The sequence below is a fragment of the Castor canadensis genome, chromosome 7 (assembly GCF_047511655.1).
Source record: "Castor canadensis chromosome 7, mCasCan1.hap1v2, whole genome shotgun sequence".
NCBI lineage: Eukaryota > Metazoa > Chordata > Mammalia > Rodentia > Castoridae > Castor > Castor canadensis.
The window spans coordinates 135,494,592-135,516,760 of record NC_133392.1 but is presented as its reverse complement, the minus strand read 5'-3'; the positions used below and the strand labels follow the sequence as shown (position 1 = coordinate 135,516,760).

Sequence of the window (22,169 nt, the reverse complement as noted above, 5' to 3'; positions counted from 1 at the left end):
TCCCTGCAGAGGCGCTAGGAGGTGACTTGAACACAACAGCAGCAATGTATTGGACTTGGAATCCCTTTGGAACTAAGGTCTGTTAGGTACTGATCCCACATCCCACCTGGGGCCTCAGCCTGTTTCCTCATCTGCAAAATGGAGATCACTTCTCTTTACAGGCTCCTGTGGAACAGTTCACATGAGATGCCAGCCTCATGCATCAAACAATGGGGAGGATCCTTTCCTCTCACTTTGGGAGACAAAGGGCAATGGTTCTGAGCATATCCAAGTTATCTGAAGTGAGGCTGAAGGGACAGAGTATTTTCTTCCCTAAAGAGGGGATAAAGAGGGGACTCAAGAAGTATACCACTGCTCTGTTCCCTCCCTTCCCCCTCTACTTCACAGCCTTCTAGGAGCAGCAGGCCAGTGAATGGTCAGCTGTCTGTCTGTGTCCAGGTCATGTCCAGCCTGGTCAGTGGGCAGTCCCTAGCTGATGATCCAGAACAGGGTGTTAAGACAAACCAGGCTTAGCCTATTCTGTAGCTCCAGCTCAGGGGATGGGGGATTGGTGAGGGAAGAAGCCCAAGAGAAAGGGCATCAGAGAAACCAGTTTTCCCTGAGCTGAGAAGAGATGGTGGTGGAGAAGGGGTGGGCAGTAGAAGAGCAAAGCAGAGCTCTGCTGGTTAAAAATGCCCCCAAGGCTAGAAACAGGCAAAATGGGAGCAGCATGATCTTTCTATAGGACAAGCTTGCCCAGGGTTCCTACTTCCCCAGAATGCACCTGGGTTAGACTCTCAATCAGCCACTCCATAAAGGCCCTCCTGTAGATTTGTGTCCCACAGAAAAGAAATCCCCAATGCTGTGATTTTATTGCTTTACAGATTAATCCATTTCATAGCTAACCTAGAAGTCTTATTATACAGTCCCCCCTCCTCACCTGAAATAGCTCCACCATGGGACTGGTTCCTCCCATCTTTGAGAGATGCTCAATCTACATTTGCATGAGACTTGTTTTGTTTCTTTGTTTTTGTTTTTTGAGACAGAGTTTGGCTATGTAGCCCAGGCTGGCCTAGAACTCACAAATCTGCCTAAGCCTCCCAAGACTCATGTTTTTGACTTTCTGAAATATATACTTTGATAATCTAGACTGACCCCAAGCCACAAGTGGGGAAACTGAGTCTGAAGTTCATTGATCCCTCATCCACTGTCTGTACTTTCCCACTCTTCCCTCACTGAGCTGCTTTACATCCTGGCCCCAGATCCCCTACTCAGTTACTCCATCTTGTGTTTGGAAGATGACTGGAGACCTGTTGGGCCATACTTATGCCTCATGGCTACTACCATGGTGACAGCCAGCCCCACCACAGTGCCAGTCTGGGATGAATCAAAAATGGCTCCTGCAAAGATGGTGCTACAGGCCGGAGTCTATCGAGCAGACCTTCCACACTACTGGCTTCCCGCAGTCTTTGAGATGCTCCTACTCCGTGCTAAATTCTGCATGCACCCCCTCCCCCAAAGGGCCCCCTCCTGGAAGGCACTGTGTTGATTTTTTTTCTTTGAAGGTTTGCAGAGTAGCAGAGAGGCTTAGAGTGAACTAAAGCCCAGGCAAGAAAGCCTAGTCCTAACCTTGCCCAAACAAATATAGCTTTCCAAATCCATGGGCTCTGCATCTGTGGATTCAACCAATCACGGCTCAAAAATTAAAAAAAATCACATCTATAGTGACCATGCAGACATTCTTCCCTTCTCTCTATTCCATAAACAATATAGTATAACAACTATTTACACAGCACATACATAGCACTGGTATTACAAGTAATCTAGAAATGACTTAAAGGACATGGAGGATGTAGTTTAAATGCAAATACTATCCACTTTTATACAAGGGACTTGAGCATCTGCAAATTTTGGTACCCAAGGAGGTCCTAAAACCAACCACCCCCCCCCCCGACACCCCTGGATTCCCAGGGATGACCGCGCAGCCCTGATTCTAGGCCAGGGTTTGGGAAGGGGATAAGGCTGCATGAGAACAGGAAGAGGCAAGGTCTTCAGCAGGGGGGGAGGGAGGGGACGTCTCCACTGAGATGCCCAGAGGGTTTCTAAACTGCCCCAGTCTCGGTGGAGTGTGGAGGTGGGCCCTGTGCTCAGTCCTGCACACAGACATACGGCTTAACGACTTCACAGCTCCCTGCGAAGTAGGTGTTCATAGTATTCTCTTTTTAAAGGTAAAGGAAAAGGGCCAGAGTGGGAGGTGATTTGCATAAGAGATAATTAGAAGACTGCCCCAACCTCTTCTCTGGCAAACAGTTAATGAGATCCCCATTTCGACTATAAAAAGCTGGGTTTAGCGGTGTCAGCCAGGAGACGTAAGTAGGGGGACTCACTGTCTGAGGCCAGCCCCAGGCAAAAAGCAAGACCCTATCTGAAAGCTAACCTAAAGCACAAAAGGCTAGGGGCGTGGCTCAAGTAGAGGAGTGCCTGCCTAGCAAGCCCAAGGCCCTGAGTTCAAACCCCAGTCCTGCCCTCAGAAATGGATTGCAGTGGAGGTGAGTAAGTTATGGAGGCAACAGTCGGAACAGTTCCTGAGGAAATGCATGAGCTCAGATTTCCTGTCTTGCCCAAGCTTGCTTGCTCTCCACCATGATGCACGAAGGCCCTCACCAGATGCCGGCACCATGTTCTCTGACTTCCCAGCCTCCAAAACTGTGAGCCAATAAACTCCATTGTTTTAAATTTACCCAATCTACAATATTCTGTTATCACAGCAGAATATGGACTGAGACACACCCTGGGGAGGCCTCTCTTCCCTCAGCTCCTCTTTGAGGACAGTTCTCTGAGGCAGCCCTAGACGTTGACCATGAGGCCAGACTGCCTGGGTTCAAGGTTCATTGGCAATCCAGCGCTCACCTGCCTCAATTGCAAAGTAAGGATAATAGTACCTGCCACATAGGCTGGGGTAACTGATGTACCGAGGACACTCCCGGTACGTAGACAGGTTCTGTATGTGTCTGTTCTATTTACCTCACCTGGTGGCAGGTGTGACAGCTCAGTATGCAGCCTCTGGGGACATTACTGGGTTACTGGGGGAGAGGCGCAGACTCAGGTTGGATTCCCCTGGCAATATAGACACCGTCAGAGTGAGTTAACGCTGACTGAGCACCTGTCCACCTGACACCATTAGGCCCTGTTCTGAGTTCATTAATAGTGGCTCTTAGTTCATATCCCCACTTTAAAAGGAATGTGTGGCAATCACCCTATTTCAGAGAAAGAACTGAGTCACAGGGAGATTGGGGCTTTTGCTCAAGGTGACATAGCTGGTGAGTGATGGCATCACCCCAGCCCTCCCCATGCCCCATGAGGACATGTTCCTCCCATTCACAGGTTCTGACCACCCACTCCCAACTCATGTCCACCAGACACTGCTGTCCTCAGAGGAACCTTTCTTTGGTATAAATCCAGTCCTGTTATTCCCCAGCTTATTGTATTTCATTGGTACCTTATAGCCTGCTCAGAAAAAAATGCAGAAGAATTCAGAGACTCTCCACCCTACAGTCTTGCTTTCCTGCCCCATCCCAATTTTCACTCCAGGAAAGTCAAATTACTTTAGTCCCCGTCCCTTCCTTGCTGTTTTCTTATCCCATCAGGTGCCTATCCTCTGGGCAAAACGCCCGTCTCCCCAACCCTTTTGGTAGGCTGTTCTCTAGAGTCAGTGCAAGTGTCACTTCTTCCAGGAAGCCTCCCCTGACTAGCAGGGTGAGTCAAGGGTGCTTCAGCTTTTATCATGGGACCACTGGGATTTTGCCCCACTGCTAACACACTGAGTCTGGGTATGTTTTCCCTCTGAGCTGCTGAGCACTCCTGGCCCCAGTGTGAAAAGGAGCGCCAGTCAGGCCAGGGGCACTTAAACGTTTGCCTCCCCTCTGGCAGGGTTGGGGGTGCTTTATGGAGCTGGAAGTGGCAGTAGTCCAGTAAACTGCCTGGGGTGGAGGATGAGACCTTTAATGGGTCTGCTTCAGCATCCAGGACCAAGAGATCTTCCTCAAAACAACTGTAAAGGAGGCTCTGGGGAGCTGGCAGTTTGTCTTGCATGGTGTATGCAAGTCTGAGGCGGAGCTGAACTGCTGAAACCCAGGAAGAGAGGCCAAGCTCTGCCCCCAGGGGCACCCTCCTCACCTTCTCAGCATGGGGCTCAACCTCTTCTTGGACTCACTGCTGACCTAATGTCTAGGGCTTGACAGAGGCCTCGGGCCTCTGTGACTCAGTTTACCCTCCTCTAGGCCTAGAGACCAACCTGAGTTTAAAGGGCAGCATCTCTAGCTTTGAGAGGCGCCCACGTGCTGGTGAAGCCAGCTGTTCTAGTCTCCAGTTGCAGCATTTGGCCTGGGAGGACTTGATGGAGAAAAAGAGCTACAACCTCTAGCCTGGGCTTAGCTACAAAGTGAGGGCTTGTGACTCAGAGTGCCTCTATCCCTGTGACATAAGGGCAGTGACAATGGAAGCTGGTGAAGAGCCTCTTTGTCCAGCTCCAATTTTTTTTTTTTGTCCAAACTACTCTGGACCAAGAACCTAAGTGCTGTACACGGTGAACTGTGGGCAACTTGGCTGCTTGGCAAAAAGTTGCATTCCCGATGCCAAATGTTGACACACTGAATTCAGTATTGACTAGGGACCTTTTAGAAACATTCAGCATAACATAATAGACTAATTCATTAGCACCCCATGGGTCTGAATGGGTAGAAGCTGGAGCTCGGAAAACATCGCCTTAAGGAATGACAGATGAAAATATCTTTCCCATGATATAACTGTTATTGCCGGGAAGTGGCATTAATTGTGATTGCTTATCTATTAATTTATTATAATTCTTTTCTCACCTCCAGGCTTTTACCTACACATGACATGTACCAGGGGCTCAGCTGGGGCTGATTAACGTGGGGTTATCTGGGAATGGCTCAAAGCTGGCTGGAACAGATAATGGCAGCTGAGGTAATTAAAATGTCTTCTGCGTGGGAGAAGCAAGTTTGGAGAATTTTTTTTTGAGGCAAAGAGTTGGTGACATGGGCTTCCTGAGAGGAAGGAAATAAATGCCAAATGCCACTGCCCTCCCCAATACAGCCACAATTGACCAATGACTCTGAGAGGAAGACTCACAAGGTGAAGTTCCAAGCCAGTGGGGCTGGAATAAGGATCCTAAAGTTGGAAGTGGGGTGTGGCTGGGGAAGAGGACCCGGGGACACAGCAGATGCCTTAGCACGTGGAGGGCTGCTCGGACCAGCCTGGGAGACTCCATTGTCTCACAGAGGCTGTGCCTCCCTGGAAGGGCCCACTTTCCAGACCCTCAGAGAAATGGGAGGAGGAAGGGCAGTCGGCTAGAACAGTCATAGGCAAGATCCAGAGTCAGGAGCCAAGGCCTCCACCACTGATCTACTGTGAGACTCTGGGCAAGACACACACTCTCCTGATGCCAGTTCTCCCATCAGTTAATGGGCAGCACAAACTGTCCTGCTGGCCTTGAAGGGATGAAGAAGAGAATAGTGGACTCAAGAGAGCTTGGAAATCAGCAAAGTACAGGCGCTGCTGGGATTTGCCAAGGTTCTCGTCCCCCATTAGTGTTAATCACCATGCCAGGCACCATGAGGAATCTGCCAGCCAGAAGAGGCCAGGGATCACTGTATGCAAACTTCCGGCATGACAGGTATTAGCAGAGGGCTTTGGAACTGGACAGCTCCTAGCTGGGAAAAATCCATCCTTATGTTGGGCTTCTTTCTTGCTGAGTCACCTCTCTGAGCCTCAGTTTCTACTTGTCTAGAAAACTAGGAGAGTTATAGCTCCCTTGGAGAGTTGTTTTGAGTTTTGGATGGGATGGGATATGGCAAACACACAGTACACATAAGCAGGAGTTATTTAATTACTTTATTTAACACATATACAGTACCAACTGCCAAGTATTATTGTAAGCACCTTCCCAATATCAATACATTAAATACTCATCCTAACAAGCCTAAATATTACTGCTTTCATCACCATTTTATAGATGGAGAAATGAGACCCAGAGAGGGTCAGTAACTCATCCTCCATCTTTATCAGGCAGCCTGGCACCAGAGTCTGTGGCCTTAACTGCCTGCTGCTCTGAATATGTGTTGATAACTTCATGGGTTACATTCTACTTTGTATTGCAGTCATTCATTCATTCATCCATCACTCAGGCATTAATGAGCTATGTGCCAAGCACTACTCAAGATAGACATCATTGTACACGTGAAGAAAGCATACACGCTGTGAGCTCTGTGTTGGATTCGTCTTTGTTCACCCTCCCAACCAAGCGCCCAGCTCAGAGCTCAAGGCCTTAGAGAGCATTTGTATATGACTCTTGGGTAAATGAATAAATGGACGATTGGATTAAGGGAATGAAAAGTAAGAGAGATGGACACTGCTTGTGGCTAGAGGAGGGCTTTGGAATGCTAGTATCCTGTCACTTGTCCCCCAGTGGACAATGACATTGATGTGGAAGGTGCTGGGATAACTGGGATGCTGCTTTCTCCAGACCCTTGCCCTAGAAGCATGTCAGGGACCTGGCAGTCTCATCCCAACCCTCTGATAATGTCTCAGGATATAGCATGGCAGAGAGAAGCCAGCAAGGTGGGCAGAGAACCAGAAGGGACTTGGGGAGAAGGTGCCTGGTCTTAGCCCCTATTTTCCAGGATTCCCTTCTCCCCACGTGGTTCCCAGAAGGTCACCAAGTCTGAGTCCTGGACTAGCAGAATGGGCACAGAACTTCTGAGCTTTGCATAGGCAGGAGTGAAAGGTGACTAGCAGTGGTGTGATGTAAATGCTGTCTGGGTAGGGGGAGGGAGCCCTCACTTGTATTATCTGCTCATTTCTGTGGTAAAAGTGCTCCCACCATGGCTGACTTCAAGCTACACCCATGATGTGGAGATGGGAAGAGCTGAACACAATCTGCTCTCACACTGCAGAGCTAACCTGCCTCTGGGCCTTTGCTTATGCTGTTCCTTCTGTGCAGAAGGAACCCTTCCTCTCTCCTTTGGTGAACTCCAATGATTCCTTCAAAGCCCAGTTCAAGCATCTGCTTTTCTGGAAAACTCACCTCAAACTTCCCACATTCTACCAGTCCCTCAGCTCCTAGGTCTCTTTCTGCTATGACGCATGGCTGTCTGTCCAGGCAGCAAAGGCACAAGCCTGCTGCATCAGAGCCAGACTTAGAGATGAAGGCAGGTAGGAAGGCTTCAGTCCTAAGTCATCTAGAAACACTCAGCTTCACCCAGGTGATGGCTGAGGAGTACTAAGTGGGTGCTGATAAATGAGGGTGGAGGTGGGGTGACCAAGACTGGAAGTTGTGTTTCAGTAAGAAGATGGTTGGCAGTGCTGTCAACTGCCCTGGACCTGCACGAGTGGAACAATTCCCCAGGACCTGAGAAGGTCTGAGGGTGTCTGGCTCCAAGGCCAGGTGGGTGGTGATGGAGCCCCTTTGGCAAAGGAATGCCTTTATTCTACTGATCTCAAGCCACAGCTAATTATCCTAATGGGCTTAAATGGCCCTAAATGTTCTTGAAGTTTGGACAGGACCCATCTGGAGCCTGCAGGTGGGCTGGCCTGGCTGACAGCTAGGGGAGCTGACTTCAGTGAGGATGGTGCAGGATTCAAAGTGGTAATTCCAGTGGTTGCATGAGGCCTGAAGCAGGTGTGGGGTAGCCAGGGCTGGGGTCCGAGGGTCAGAGAGGAATACCAGCTGCTACTTCTACAGCTCATCACTAACCAGGCCTTGCTTTCAGCACTGTACCGATCCACTCACTAGGCCTCATGTCAGCCCCAGGAGGTAGAAGCCCATTTGCAGAGGAAGAAACGGAGGCATGGAGGCTAGGCTAGATGACTTACCCAAGGTCCCATGACCACTAAGCTGAGGAGCTGGTATTTACACTGGCCCCAGAGTCTGCGCCTTTGACCTTAACATACATGATTTTTCAAAAGTAGACAGATCACATTGATATCTTTGTGGCCTTATCTGGAGCCACTCTAGCTGCAGCAATTGTCCCCAGCAGACTGACCCAGTCAGGTCACAATACCCTTGATCCAAGGGAGCCCCACCCCTGCTCGCACAGGGCCTCGGAGGTACGTTACCAGAGTTGTGAAGATGAAGTGGTAGTACTCAGTCACCATGCCCATGCCCATGGCCTGTGGGAAAGCAGAGTGTTAGCACCCAGCGGAAAACACCCACAGGCCCCTCCCTTCACCTGTGGCGACAGACGGGGGCAAGCTGGGCGGGGCTGTGGGCTTGGTAAGCTGGCTGCTTGGAATAGGTTGTGCTTTGAGGCCTCTGAGTAGTGACAGGGACTGGCTGGCAGACAGTGGCAGATTTCTCATGGGAGGGTGCAGCAAAATCATCTGGGACGGTCTAAGCTGCAGGGTTTAGGCCCACACTCTCTAAAGATCTCAGTTCTGCAGGCCTGTGTGGGTCCAGCTGTCCAGGTTTTCGGTCAGCATCTCTGGGTCCGCCATACTAAGGGAGGCATTAACAGACTAGCTTGAGGCCCCAACTCCATCACTGTCCTGGCTCCAGTGACAGTTGGTCTCCCCAGTTCCAGCAGTGCTGAGACCTCCCTGTTTCCCAGTCCTACTGAACCATGCAGCAGGCCACACACCTGCAGTGAGGTTATTATTATACACCATTGTGAAGTCTACATTGTATAAATTTTATGTGTTTTATCAGAAGCATGTAATCTATAACACTGACTGTAATGCATTTTCTAGAGTTGCTCAGAATGCAGGGCCCACGAAGTAAGTGCTCTGGGGGAAATGCCAGTGGGTCAAACACAAGTTCACGAGCAAGAACATGCACCTTGCTCTGCCACCCTGGGAGCTCACAACCCCCACCTACACCATGGAGCTCAGGGATGCCTGGCAGCAAGCAGTGTCCTTAACCTCCTTTAACCCTGTGTTTAGCTGAGCACAGAATTCTCATTTTTAATTCTAGAAGTTTTCAAGTTAGACCTGTGGATAAATTCCAACTTCCTAGCTGGCTGATCTTGGTCCATTACTTTCCCTTTGAGCCATCTCCTCACCTGTCAACTGGATGTGATAATGGCCCCCTTTCTCAGGGTCAGTGAGGAGCAACAGGTACCAGGAAGAGTAGCTCCTCAGTAAGCCAAAGCTGCGATTGCCATTATCATTGCGTCACATGCTGGGAAGAGAGGGAAAGCACCAGCATGGCTGGCCAGGAGAATGTGGATTACGGGACTTCCAGCAAGCGTGTTTCCTTGACCTTGATGTGAAAGATGCTCCAGGCCCACTGCTGATTATGTGCTGGGCACTGGGATAAATTCTTTGATTCCCTGTCTCATGAACACCCGCAGAGCTGTGAGGCAGGAATTATTAACCCCACATGCAGAGGAAGGGATGACTGGGGTGTGAAACAAAGAAGGGCAGAAGCAGGACAGGAACTCTGGAACCAGCCTTTTAACCACCCTGTGATGCAGTTTCCTTTGGGGTTAGAGATAGAGGCTGACACTTGTTTGGATACCCCTTGCAAGGCCCACTGGAGGCTGGGACTGGAACCCCTCAAGGCTTTTCATTTGCCCCGTCTCTGCTCAGCACCCTCTCCCTGCATCCCCTGTTGTCCCCAACTTGCTACCAGTACCTCACTGGGTCATGTGTCAAAGCCTCACAGAATGCCTCCTCCAGTCCCCAGGGTCACTTTCCAGGGCAACATAACTGACTTTTACACAAAAACACAGGCTCTGATCAGTGTTTTTGTTTTCAGGGCAGCACCCCGGGAGGAGATGGCAGGCGATTTCACTGTTATTTTCCTGGGTGGCTGGCAGAGCTTGGCTCTCTTTCCACAATGCCATGCCGAGCTGTGTTTGGGAACAGGTGCCCATTCAGGACTGAGACCCATTCTCCTCCCCCACTGGTGTTGCAGAGCTGAGCAGATGGTGCAAAGAACCTCGATAAACCTCCCAGTAATAGGATAGGAGAGTGACCCCAAGTCTCTCAGGCTATGGGGAATTAGTACTGGGAGAGGCAGTCAGGTGTTCTGGGGACAATTCTGACAATTCAGGACCTCTCCCTATTTTTTGAAGTGCATGGCTCCAGCATGGTTTTGGGCACCTCTAAGCAACCTGCCTGCCACCTGCACAGAGGTGGAAGGGAAGGTAGCATTTACTCAGCACTCTGTGTCAGGCCTGGATGGGGCAAATCATTCACCTTGACACCAAGTTGGAGTGTAAAGACCACCGTGTCCATTTTGCTGCTGGTGAAACTCAGCTCACAGAAACATAGCAATCCCCAAGGTCACACAGCCAGACAGAGACAGCTAAGAGCCCAGCTGAGATCTGGCCGACATTCTGCCAGCCCTCGGGAAAGGGAAGGTGGGAGAAGTGGCAGGTTGGCCAGTGCTCACACACCTGCTTGAGGATTTGGGCCGCCATGATGTGGCTGCAGTCGAAGATAATGCGGAACTCCCGGCCTCGCTTCATCTCCTTGAGCAGGGGCCTTGAGTCATCGGAGTCAATGGGCAGTTGACGGATCTTCAGGCGGATGTTATACCTCGATGGTGCCATGATGAGCTCCTGCAGCCGGATAAGCCCTGAAGGGCACAGGGCACAAAAAGACACACATGTGCACGCATGCATACACCGTTGCAGACATCCACTCAGACAGGCATGCACACTCATGCCTGTAGCAACAGGTCAGCTGATACACTTGGACACAGATATGTGGCCCACAGAGCTATGTGTGTGTGCATGGACACAGTCATAAGTGTCTAGCACCAGGCATGAGCACACACCCAAGCAGACATGCACACACCTGGACATGCTGGCACACATACATGGATTTAAGAGGATGTGTGTGCACACATAGCACATGCATGTTGATATGGATAGACACACACTTAGGCTTATGCACACATGTGTAGATGTAGACAAAGGCCTGGGCACACACAGATACACGTACACATATATGTAGATTCAAAAATAGGCACAGACCGCAGATTCCCACCAACCACACCTGCTCTTTGCTAATCAGAATGGGTGGAAAGGCAGAGTCTCGTGAAAGGTGCAGCCTCATTTGCAATCTCTACCACACCTGCCTCTACTATGCAGGGGCAAGAGGCAGCTCCAGCCTCCATTGTACCAACCTGTATCAGCACTGGACTAGTGAAGGCCAGATGGAATTTATGCATTTTCCCCCAACCCCAGGCAGTAAATCTTACCCAATTGTCCAGTTTTAATGTAACTACCTCCTCCATGAGGCCTTCCTTTATTGCTCTGTTCAGAAAAGACTGTCCCACATGCACATCAGCTCAGTGGCCTTCTCCCTCAGCCTCCTCTGGCCTCACTTCAGTCCCCTACTTCTGATATTTGGTCTGGGTCCCCATAGCCACTGGCACAGGCTTGGCACTGAGGCAGTACTCAACAAAAATTTCTATATTTGGAATGACTTATTGTTTTTCTCTCCCCACCCTGAAAAAAATCTATCCTCCACCTTGGCATTTTGTAAAACCACTTAATCTGGGGACTTCTAGGGAAAACTGAATGCCACTTCCTGGAGACAAATGGCTTGCTTAGGTTTAATTAAGTTCATTTCCGACACTATTTCAAGCTCCATTCTTGCTGACTCCTCTGCAAAGCCTGGGAAGGAGGCTGCTTGCCCCAGCCACTGAAGGAGGGGCTGAGCCAGCAGGCTGTCCTTGCCCCTTGCCTGGCCCCCTGCCATACTCAGGCTCAGTGTCTGGTCCTGGCTCATTGTTCACACAGCTATGGTCCATTCCCCCACTATGAGCACTCTGATTTTCCTTTGAGGAACAACTACTCCCAGTTTATGTGACTCTGGAGGGATCCAGCCCCAGCCTAGGGACAAAACATGTGGCTGCAGCCTAGTCAATCACCACATCTGCTAGGAACAGGGACTGAGAGAAAGATATGGCTCTATCAAGGTGATGGCTGGAATCTGTGCTAGAGCAATGAGTAAGAAATACCATGTTCTTCTACTTCAAATAGGGAGGATGTTAAGTCTGGGAACACCACACAGAACTTGAGAAAGAGTTCAATGGGGCAGAGGTCAGAGAGGGCAAATCAGAGAGGAAGTTAGTCCTGATGATACACATCACTGTTTGAACCTCTGGATCAAACAGTACCTGAAGCTAAAATTACTCCTGAATGTTCCAGCAAAGGCTGCTAAGAAGCTTACCACCCATTTCTTTCTTAAGCTAATTTGCACTGGATTAAAGTTGGCAATCATCTGTTACAGTGTCCCTTATCTACACAGGGTCCCACTGCTCAGAAAGCCCACTTCAGAAGCCCTCCAAAGAACCCCAACTTCCAAAACAATCCCAGGTTCTCAGCCCAAGTCTGTTCAGCTCTCCTCCCATTCCTGAGGGCTGGATGTCAGGAAAGCAGCCTGATTGCTATCCATCATTCCATTCTGCTAGGGAGGCCAAGGATGCATTCCTGTAACCTCTGCTTCCTAAAGAGCTCCCAAACAAGCTTTGCCAAGGCCACGGGTGTCAAGAACACCCAGCCCACTCAAAGTCCGGGTCCCAGATGCACAGGTTGGGAGAGGGTTCTGGAGTCCTGGAGTGGCCTGGAGCAAACAGGCTCCAGAGCTTCCTGACACCAGACTTAAGTGTGTGTGTGTGTGTGTGTAGGGGGATCAGTTGTCCTCAGCAAAGGAGGGGCCATAAGTTACCCAAGCATACAGATGGCCTACCCCTCCCAATTTATCCAGAAATTTTTGGCTTGGCTGAAGGATACTGACCTTTCCCACCTGTTCACTCAAGAGACACACAGTGCACAGTTTGCTATCCACTTGGATTTCAGACTCATGCTTAGCATCAACAGGCACGTGGGCTTTGGGGACCCAGAACGTGGGACAGGGACAGGCTGGAAACTAGAGCAAAGGCCACCAGGGTCTTTTTGTCAGCCAAGCACATCGCCCCATGTAATGCATGGTGACCCACATTCTCAGGCAGCAGCAAATGTCAGCCCTCCTTCCCATCAGTGTATTCCCAGAAGAGACTGCAGGCTCCTCTCTGCCCACCCAACAGAGGGCGAGTATGTCTTTGTTTGCCTGAGATGAGCTTTCCTTCCTAGCTGCTTCCCTAATCAATCCCTCTCAAAATATCCGCAGTGAATCATGGTTGTTGGAATCACACTTTTCACTTACGAAGCACTTCTGCATTCATTACCCTGTTTAGCCATCTCCCAATCCTAGAAGGCATAGAGAATGGGGATTTTCATCCTGATGTTACAGAGGTTAAAGGACCCTCCCACAATTCTGTAGCATGCTAGGAATGGGATCACAATTTGAGACCCAATCTTTTGGTTCCTAGACTGGGACCCTTTTCTCCACCCTAGAGCTTTTCTGACTCCCTTCATTTCACCCTGTATATAAAGCATTTGTCTTTGTATATAGATTAGGTTAGGAAGGTGGACATCTCAAAGGGTAAACACTGGTTGCCTCCTCAACAGTCACTTCTAAGATAGATTGCAATGACCCCAGTTCTTCACGCTCCCTTATCCCCTGCTCTTTGCCATGCAGCCTTGCAGGACTCTCCAACCAGGCTCAACTCTGTGACTTGTTTTGGCCAATGGGATATTAGCAGGCCTGATATAGGTAGACCCCTGATATAGAATTGCACTGGGTTTGTTTTCTTGTCCCTCCGACACTATCATGGCAACATGTCTGGGCAAGCCCAAAAGAGTCAGACACCTGTCACCCCAGCCATGCCCAGCCAATAGCAGTAACAGGCAGGTGAGATCAGAGCACCACCTAGCCAGGCTCAGTAAGTTGCTGGCCCTGTGGGCTTAGGAACTAAACAGATGCTTATTGGGGGCTGATTTGCTACACAGCTTATTAACAGATGCACACTCTGCTGGCATGCAAAAGAAGTGAGCTTTTGTTTGGTGGCAATGTGCAAGTCCCAAGGGTGACCCTTGATTGTCAGTAGCCAATTGATGCCAATCCCATTCCCATCTGATCGTTTCTATAATAGTAGGCATGGATCCAGTGAGCTATGCAAGACTGTCTTTTACTTTTCTTTTTTTTGCAGTACTGGGTTTGAACTCAGGGCCTTGTGCTTGCTAGGTGGGCAGTCTACCACTTGAGCCACACCTTCAGTCCCAAGACTATCTTCTAGGGGATATTTCTGGGGAAATATTTTCCTCCTTGATAAGAGGCATAAGTCATACTAAGACAAATCCCTTTGACTCCTACCTTCTTCCTTTCTGCTTGGGTATCTTCATGTGAGGAAGTAATGGTTGGAATTACAACTGTATTGTGACAATGAGGAAAGCCAAGAGGGCCATGGCAAAAGTAACCTAGCACCCTGATTTTGTTAAGCTGCTAAACCAACTTCCTGTCAGTGAGATAATAAGCAGGTATTGCTGGAGTCAGTTTGGGTTGGTTGTTACTTGGAGCCAAATCTTTGGGTGGATGCAACCCCAAAAGCAGACATAGTCAGAGCCTGCTACAATGTATTTCCTACTCCAGGGTTCTCCATCCCTTGAACTATCCTGATTCTGGGAGCCACGATTCATTGTCAAAGTTATATTAATGTTCTAATCCAACCCCAAATCCCTAGTATCAAGTGTCTTCTTGACCACAGCCCCTTATCATTGACTCCCCATTTTTTTTTTTTTTTTTTGCAGTACTGGGCCTTCACCTTGAGCCATTCCACCAGCCCAGTTTTTTTATGGTAGGATGTTTTGAGATAGGGTCTTGTGAACTATTTGCCCTGGCTTGCTTTGAACCACAATCTTCCTGATCTCTGCCTCCTGAGTAGGTAGGATTATAGGTGTGAGCCACCAATGCTCGGCTCCCCAAATGTTTTTTAAATATTTTTGAGTCAAATTGAAAATAAAAAAATTGAATTAAACTCTAATTAAATATTATAGGAAAGAATGTTTTGGGTTTTGATAAAGTGAAGAAACGAAGATAATATCCAATCTGCTTTTTTTCTTTCTTTCTTTTTTGAGTACTTAATCATGTTATAGAAGAACAATGCCCAGCTAGGGGTCACTGGCAATTCCAGGCCATCAGAGGTGAGAAGTGGGTGACATACACATGCAGTTAGAGCTAGAGACCTGGGGACAGGAAGTCCAGACCTTGGCATCACTCTGACCAGTTCCACTAGCACGGTGTCCCTCATTGTGGCACAACTCCTTTTCCTCTGCAAAGACTTGCCCTCCATCTGGCCTAGCCTGGAGGCCCAGCACTACTAGGTGTGGTTCATTGCCAGTGTCTGCTCCGCCCACTCTACTTGTAACACTCCAGTTACAGATTTTCAACTTCCTGTCTATTTTTTCTCTTGCACTCTGACCCCAAGTTCTCTTCCAAGCAGCCCCTCAAATTCAGGCCTCCTTTGTCCCTCTCCTGACTGCTAGAGCCACCTCTGCTTTAGTCTCCTTACTGCAGGTTCTTCCTCCAGGTCTCCCTGTGCGTTGCTCTCAGGGGGGTGGGGTCCAGCATCAGGCTTGCAGCTCACAGCCACCTGCTAAAACCTGTTTTCATTATTTGTCTCAATGGTCCTTGGCTACACTCTTTATCTGACTTTTCTCTCCCACACTCCATACTCAAATCCTTTCCCCAAGTCAGGTTGTGTCTCCCTAAGATGACCACACATAGTCTACCTCCTCACTTCTGCTCAGGCTGTTCTCTCTGCTGTAATGCCCTTGCCACTTCACTCAAGGGCCAGCCTCAAATATCTTCCTCTCCTGGTAAGTCAGTGCAGTCTAATCAAGGCCGCAGAGCTTTCTCTCCCCACGGCGCTGATTGCATGTCCAGGTCACTTGATTCTTAGCTGATGGCCTGGAATTACTAGGAATTTCTAGAAGGGCACCCACTCTCTTATAATACGATTAACTACTCAAAAAAAAAAAATTAAAAAGCCGAATAACAACATCTTCATTTCTTCGCCTTTACATTCTTTCCTTCAATATTTAATTAGAGTTTAATTCGACTTGATTTTCAATCCAATCCAATCCAATTCAGTTCGACCAACACTTAAAAACATCTACATTGTACCAGGCCTTCTGCTAAATCCCTGAGGCACAGGAGAATGTGAGGTCTGAAAGCTGAAAGAGCCTGACAGACGGACATAATTCATAGCGGTCTGTGAGGACAGATACCAACACCACACTGCAGAAACACTGGAGGGACTTGGAGCTGCTGGAGCGCCCCTCAGTGGCAGAGCCTTTGTGCTGGGAGCACTAAGTAGCACGAAGGGACTGCTTTCAAGGATACTCTGTCTGGCGCTTTGGGTAGAGCAGGAACTCAAAAGATGTTTGTGGAATCCTGAGATAAACAACTTTTTGATTGTCTTTTCTGAGGGCTTCTCTTGCTACCATTCCCACTCCCCATTAGGAAGTAATCAAGAGCTGACAGTAAATAGCAGGCAGCTGAGAGCTGGAGGGTTCTTTTGAGGCTGGATGCTGTCGCTCTTGATGCAAGGCCAGATGGGTTAAGTGACTCACCAAGGTCACTCTCTCTTAAGAGGCTGGGCTAAGAAATGTCTTGGGACTTGAGTCTTTGGAAACATAGAGGAGAGGAAGAACCAGCATCACAATGGCTAACAGCATGGGCTTTGGACTCAGAGAGGCCTGAAGGCCCATGCCGACTCTGACACCTGCTAGCTAGGCAACAGTGGGCAGGGCATGTCACCTCCTCAATCCTCAGTTTCCTTATTTTTAATTTGCCACTCCATAGAGTCACTGTGAGGCTGAAATTAAATGAGACCGCACCTGCAGCGATTGGCTCATGGTGGACATGTGGTCATCTTTTCAATGCTCTAGCTCAGAACTTTGGTCTTCTGTCACTGGAGGACACTCCAGGTTGGGCCTGTAGGTCCATGTGAGGATGACCAAGGATAAAGACAGGATCTGGCGATGGCTCTGCTTTCCCCTTCTTCCTCCTGCTTGCCCAGGACCTTCTGTGATTTAGCTCTCTGTGTATAATTTCATAGACACGCTATCTTCTCTGTGCTCCCCCATCACGCAGACCTTGTCAAGACTGAGGCTGATCTTTTATTCATACAGGCATCCCCAGCTCCCATCAATGGGTGAGATCCAAAGAAAAGTCCAGAATGTGTTTGCTGGATTTACTAGTGGATACCTGCTCTGTAACTACACTTGAGAGACAAAGGGTAACAGAGTACGGTAAGAATTTTCTGGAAGATACGTCCCATGCTAGATTTGGAAGATTAGGCAGGCCTGGGCCAAGCAGGTCCTACACAGAAGAATGCTGGGCAGAGTTGTCAGGACAGATGCCTCCACTCCAGGTGGGGGTCCAGTGTCAGACCTGCAGCTCACAGCCATAAGCCACAGCGCCCCTTTCCTTCCTCTGTCCTGGGAGAATGAGACCCGAGCCCAGTGCTCACTTCTGCAGGCCTCACCTTGGCAGGGCTCAGCGGTCATATGAGTAGGTTGGGGGCTGGTGTCTGTGTGATTGTAGCTGAGCTTATACAGGCGTCTTAGCACCTCAGTGTAGGTAGAGAGGAGTGTGTGGGCTGGGTGCTGGCGTGAGGCACATCTAAAGAGCTAACCTTTGGTGAGTACTCATGGTGCATCTGGTACTCGCACACATTATGCTTTTTAACCCCCACAGCTTGCAGAAGACTGAGGCACAAAGTGGCTACACAGCCAGCAGGTGGGGGAGCTGGGATTCTCACCCAGGTGGTTTGGCTTCAGCACACACACACTTCATCCCAGGCCACACCATGGGTAAGCTGCACGTGAGCGTGCAAGGGAGCGTGTGGGCCTGTTTGCTGCAGGTGGGCATGTGCGGGTGCAAGGGTGTAAGCAGGTGTGGGGGTAGCCATGAAGGTGTGAGTACAGATACGCATGCCTGTGTTGGGTGGGTGCCAAGTGGAGATCTGAGCACTCATGCTCTAGGGTGGAGGTGGGAGTGTGGGAAAATGGTGAGGCAGGTGTGAGTTAGGCTGGGGGGAGGGAGGTGTGTAGGTGTGTCCAGGGTGAGTGTTGCTGTGACCAGGCGATGCTGCAGTGTGGAGGTAAGACATGGCCTTTTCCCCAGGGGCAGTTGTGCAAGGCAAGAAGACCAGCCTGATTCTGTGGCTCTGCCTTCCTTGCCCCTTTCCAATCTAGCCAGGCCCAGTCACCCACCTGTGCTGTCGTCATAGACCACGGTGGCCGACCGCCACTTGAGGTACTGGACCAGGTCAAGGATGGCATGGCTGAGGGAGGCGTAGTCAGGGTAGAGGTTCACGTAGAAGGTGTCTTTGTTGTCCAATGGGTGGTGCTTCCAGCGCAGCTGGATGTGGGGCACCTCCAGGGCATTGCAGATGGACTGGACTGCATTGGTGCAGGAGCCCTGTGATGGCCCAAAGATGGCCACCACGCCCAGTGCCAGCTGGTCACAGGCTGTAACAGAGGGGAAGGCAGATGGCATCAGTGAGGGAGCAATGATTTTGACGAGTCCACAAATACAAGGGAAAAAAAAAAAAACCCAGCAAGTGGAACCCTCAGAGGACGGACAACAGATGAGCTCTCTGAATCTGTTTCCTCATCTGAAAAATGTGGGTTCAATGTGTGCCAGGTGGGAGTAGTGCCTGGCCCTGAGGGAGCACTCACAACATAGATGCCATGGCACCTGTGATGGAATCTCCATTGTGCCAAGTCCTGTGCGGGGTGCACCTGACAAACTAAGGACTCTCGAACTTCAACTGCCAGCCTTGACTGTTCCCTGGACATCTCACCTCTCCCTCAGCATCACCATTTGGACATCTAAGAGGCATCTCAGGCCTACCCGTTGAAAATGTAACCCCCACCCTCCTCTCCTCCTAGCTCCCTAGCTCAGTAAAGGGCCTCTGCCTTGTTCTAGGCCCCTCCTGTCTAAAGCCCTGGTTTTACAGTCCCGTCAGCCAGCAGCTTCTGCTTCACTTTCTACAGGTATCACAAGCTGACCATTTCTCAACACTCCCACCTGGTCCAAGTCACCATTGTCATTCGTTTGGATTATCACAGAAGTTCAGCCATTGACCCCACTGTCGATTTCTCATTCAGCAGCCAGAGTTAGCCCGTCCTTGTTGGGTAGGTGTTATCACTCCTTTGCTCCATGGCTCCTATCTCAGTGTAAAAACTGAAGTTCTTACAGTTGCCCTAGAGGACTTCTTTGCCATCACTGTGCCTACCACCACTGCCACTTTTCTGACTTTGTCTCTCATCCTTGCCCCTCCCCCTTATAGTACTCGGGATCCACTGGCTCCCATCAGGTTCCCCAAACACACTAAGCATAAACCCCACCTCAGGGCCTGTGCCATCCCTTCTGACTGAAATACTCTTCCCTTAGATATCCATATGACTCTCTCTCTTCCTTCCCTTAAGTCTCTGTGGTCTTGTTAGGAAGGCCATCATTGCCCAGTCTGTAATCTCACCATCCTCCCTAAACCCCAGACCTTGCTTTCTTTTCTTCTTTCTTTACTAAGTGGCAACCAGAAGGCTTGTTGAGTTGCTGACTTTCTCCTCCTACTTGAAGGTAAGCCTCAAAGAGGAATGGCCTTGATTTCTGTTATTTACTGTTATTTTATCTTTTGTTATTTAACCAACATCTGATGGGTGAATGAGTGCTGAATTGCTGCCTTCAAATAATTCAAGTTCTTGGGGGAGGCCCAGGGCTCAGGCAGGCCTGGCATCCAAGATCAGGATGATCTTGGGATAATCCAAGATCAGTGGGCCCAGCTGAATATCAAATGAGCAGACCCAGGGCAGCTGGGTCTCAAAGCAGGAACTCTGCCTAAAGGATCCATAAAGAGGAACCTCTCAGGCACATTCAGGAGAAGGGCTCCCCAGGAGTAATACCCCTTTCTTCCACCAACTGTCTCTGATTTTCTTTGTCTTTACCCCATTTCCACTATCTACCCTTATACCTGGGCCAACCACTCCCTGACCTACCCTGGTTCACAGGCAGACATTGGTTAAGGATGGTCATGTGGCTAGTAGGAGCCAATGGGAAGGCATGAGACTTCACCCCTGAGAAAGGGGCACTTTCTCTCTAACTGATCCAGGGAGGAAGGAAGATCTGGAGGTGTAGTAGGTCCTGGTGGTGATTGTCTGTGGACAGTCAGTGTGGAGGTGAACAGAGCCGAGGGAGGGAAAGAAATAGGAGTCCCGATATGTGAAAGCCTGGACTTTGGTTACAGAAACCAGTGCAATCTCTTTTTGCTTAAGCCATGTAGGCTGCCTCTTGCCACCATCAGTGGTGTATTGATACAGCATGAGCAACTTAGCAGCCTGTGGTCATGGGAACGCTACTACATGCACAGTATGAATCTGTGGCGAACATGGCAGGAAAAAAGACAAGAGTGCCAAATCTGTGGATTCAGACATGGCCTGACTACTCCAAAGGCCTCTGAGAGTGACTTCTTGGGCACAGAACCACCCCTAAGATTTTTATGGCCCAGAGCCAGAGTACAAAAGAGCATCCACATGTGGTAAGGCTTCATATCTAAGTGTGAGTCAAGCTAACAAATTGTCAAACAAAACATGTCTTTTCCTCCTGCCTTGATAAACACACCTTCATTATGGCCTGAAAAGTTAGGTGAGAATGGAGACCTCTCTCACACAATGACATGGGCAGAGGTGGCCCCAGCTCCCAGTCTGCCCCTTCTCTTTCACCACCAGCTCAATTCTGAACCTCAAGGGCCTTGCATCTTCCATGTGACACCCCAGCCATTCTATCCAAGCACTCTCCACGCCACTGCAAACAGCTGCCACTTGACCACTGTTAGAAGGCCTTGGAGCATACAACCTGGAAGCATGGCTCTTCCTTCAGAGGACAGACTCAGGAGAGTCGTGCAGACCCTAAAAGTGGGATCAGGGCCAACTGGATAGGAAATTCAGGGTTCTAGATACTTAGAGAAAAGTCTAGAAGTCTCTTTGTGGGTGATTCCCCTTGGTTCCACTGACCCCTGTCCAGGGAGAAGAGGCTGACCAGAGGAGGCAGTTGGTGGTTACCAACTGATCCTGAATACAGAAGAGAATAGAACTCATCAGACCAGGTGGTCTTTGAGTATTCTTCCTCTTGGCTAAGATCCAATACCCCCACTGCCTCCTGGAAGTGAGAGATAAAATTTAGAGTAGTTATTTTTTCCTGAAATTTGCACTTCTCCCAAGAAAACCAAAGAATGTTGTTTATGGCCTAGTAAAAGATAAAGCCACCTAGACATTATTAGGAATTTGCTAGAAACACATGGACGTGGGGCAGGACAGCAGTTGAGCCAGCATGGAGGGCATCTCCTGGGTGACCAAGGCTCCTTGTGGCCAATGCCAGGTGCAGGAGAGGACACACAGTAGAGCAATGGTATCTCCCCTGTACCCCTCCAGATCTGGCACTGGAGGCCAAGTCAGGGAAGCACCATTTTGTCCCTGCTCTTGTCACCTTAGGACCAAGCCTTGGATAGTCCCCTGTGCAAGAGAGCATGCGTGAGACAATCTCCACTGATAGTAAATGCTTCAAAAATAGGAACTCTGGGTTTGCTGGTTAATCGTCAAATTTAGGGATAGTTCTTGGTGTCCTCCCCCAGGGGGCCACGCGGGACTTGTACTCTCATAGCCTGGTTATTCTTCTGCTGTCTGGTGTGTTCAGAATCTTCTCTGACCACTCTGTCACCTTAACAGTAGGAGCTCCACGAGGGAAGTGACCATGTGTGTGTCATTCTGCAGCTGTGGAGACCGGACACTGCCATGGAAGAGACAGTGAGAGGGAGTAAGTCCCTCTTATCTAAGCCTGAGGCCATGAAGACTTTCTCAAATCTGTAGGTTTCTCTCTACCTCTTACTTCTGTTCAAACTTTTGAGCTTTCCCCATGACATTCCTGGTTTCTGTCTCACCATGTCCTATCTCTATTCTCTCCTTTCCCCCTAGGATGTTCAGATGGAAGATTTGGTTGAATGACTTATAATTCTCACTTCCCCCTTCCACTGCTCCTGGGGGTCTGCCTCTTGAATTTCTTAACGGCCCCCTTTGCTCTAGGCCTTGAAGTGAGAAGGAAAAGTCTGCCCTACCTCTCCCACTTTTATTCAGCCCACTCTCTCAGGTCATGCACCCAATCCCAGGCCAAGGGCTGGGCATCCTGGGGACAGTAGACCAAGCACAGAGTGTGATGATGCAGAAGATTCAAAAAGTGATCTTGGAGGAAGGGATTGATTTTGACAAGGACTG

At 49.5% G+C, this 22,169-nt stretch overlaps 1 protein-coding gene across 4 annotated transcripts in view; it reads right to left on the bottom strand.

Moving 5' to 3' along the window:
- Grik3 (glutamate ionotropic receptor kainate type subunit 3) overlaps positions 1 to 22,169 on the bottom strand; it is a 219,036-nt gene that overhangs the window by 57,789 nt on the left and 139,078 nt on the right. For all 4 annotated transcript variants that reach the window (XM_074080549.1, XM_074080551.1, XM_074080552.1 and 1 more), the window contains 3 exons: positions 18,114 to 18,371; positions 10,398 to 10,579; positions 8,116 to 8,169 (listed from right to left, as the gene is read on the bottom strand). In XM_074080549.1, coding sequence (XP_073936650.1) covers positions 8,116 to 8,169; positions 10,398 to 10,579; positions 18,114 to 18,371 — 494 coding nt within the window. The remainder of the gene's footprint in view (positions 1 to 8,115; positions 8,170 to 10,397; positions 10,580 to 18,113; positions 18,372 to 22,169) is intronic.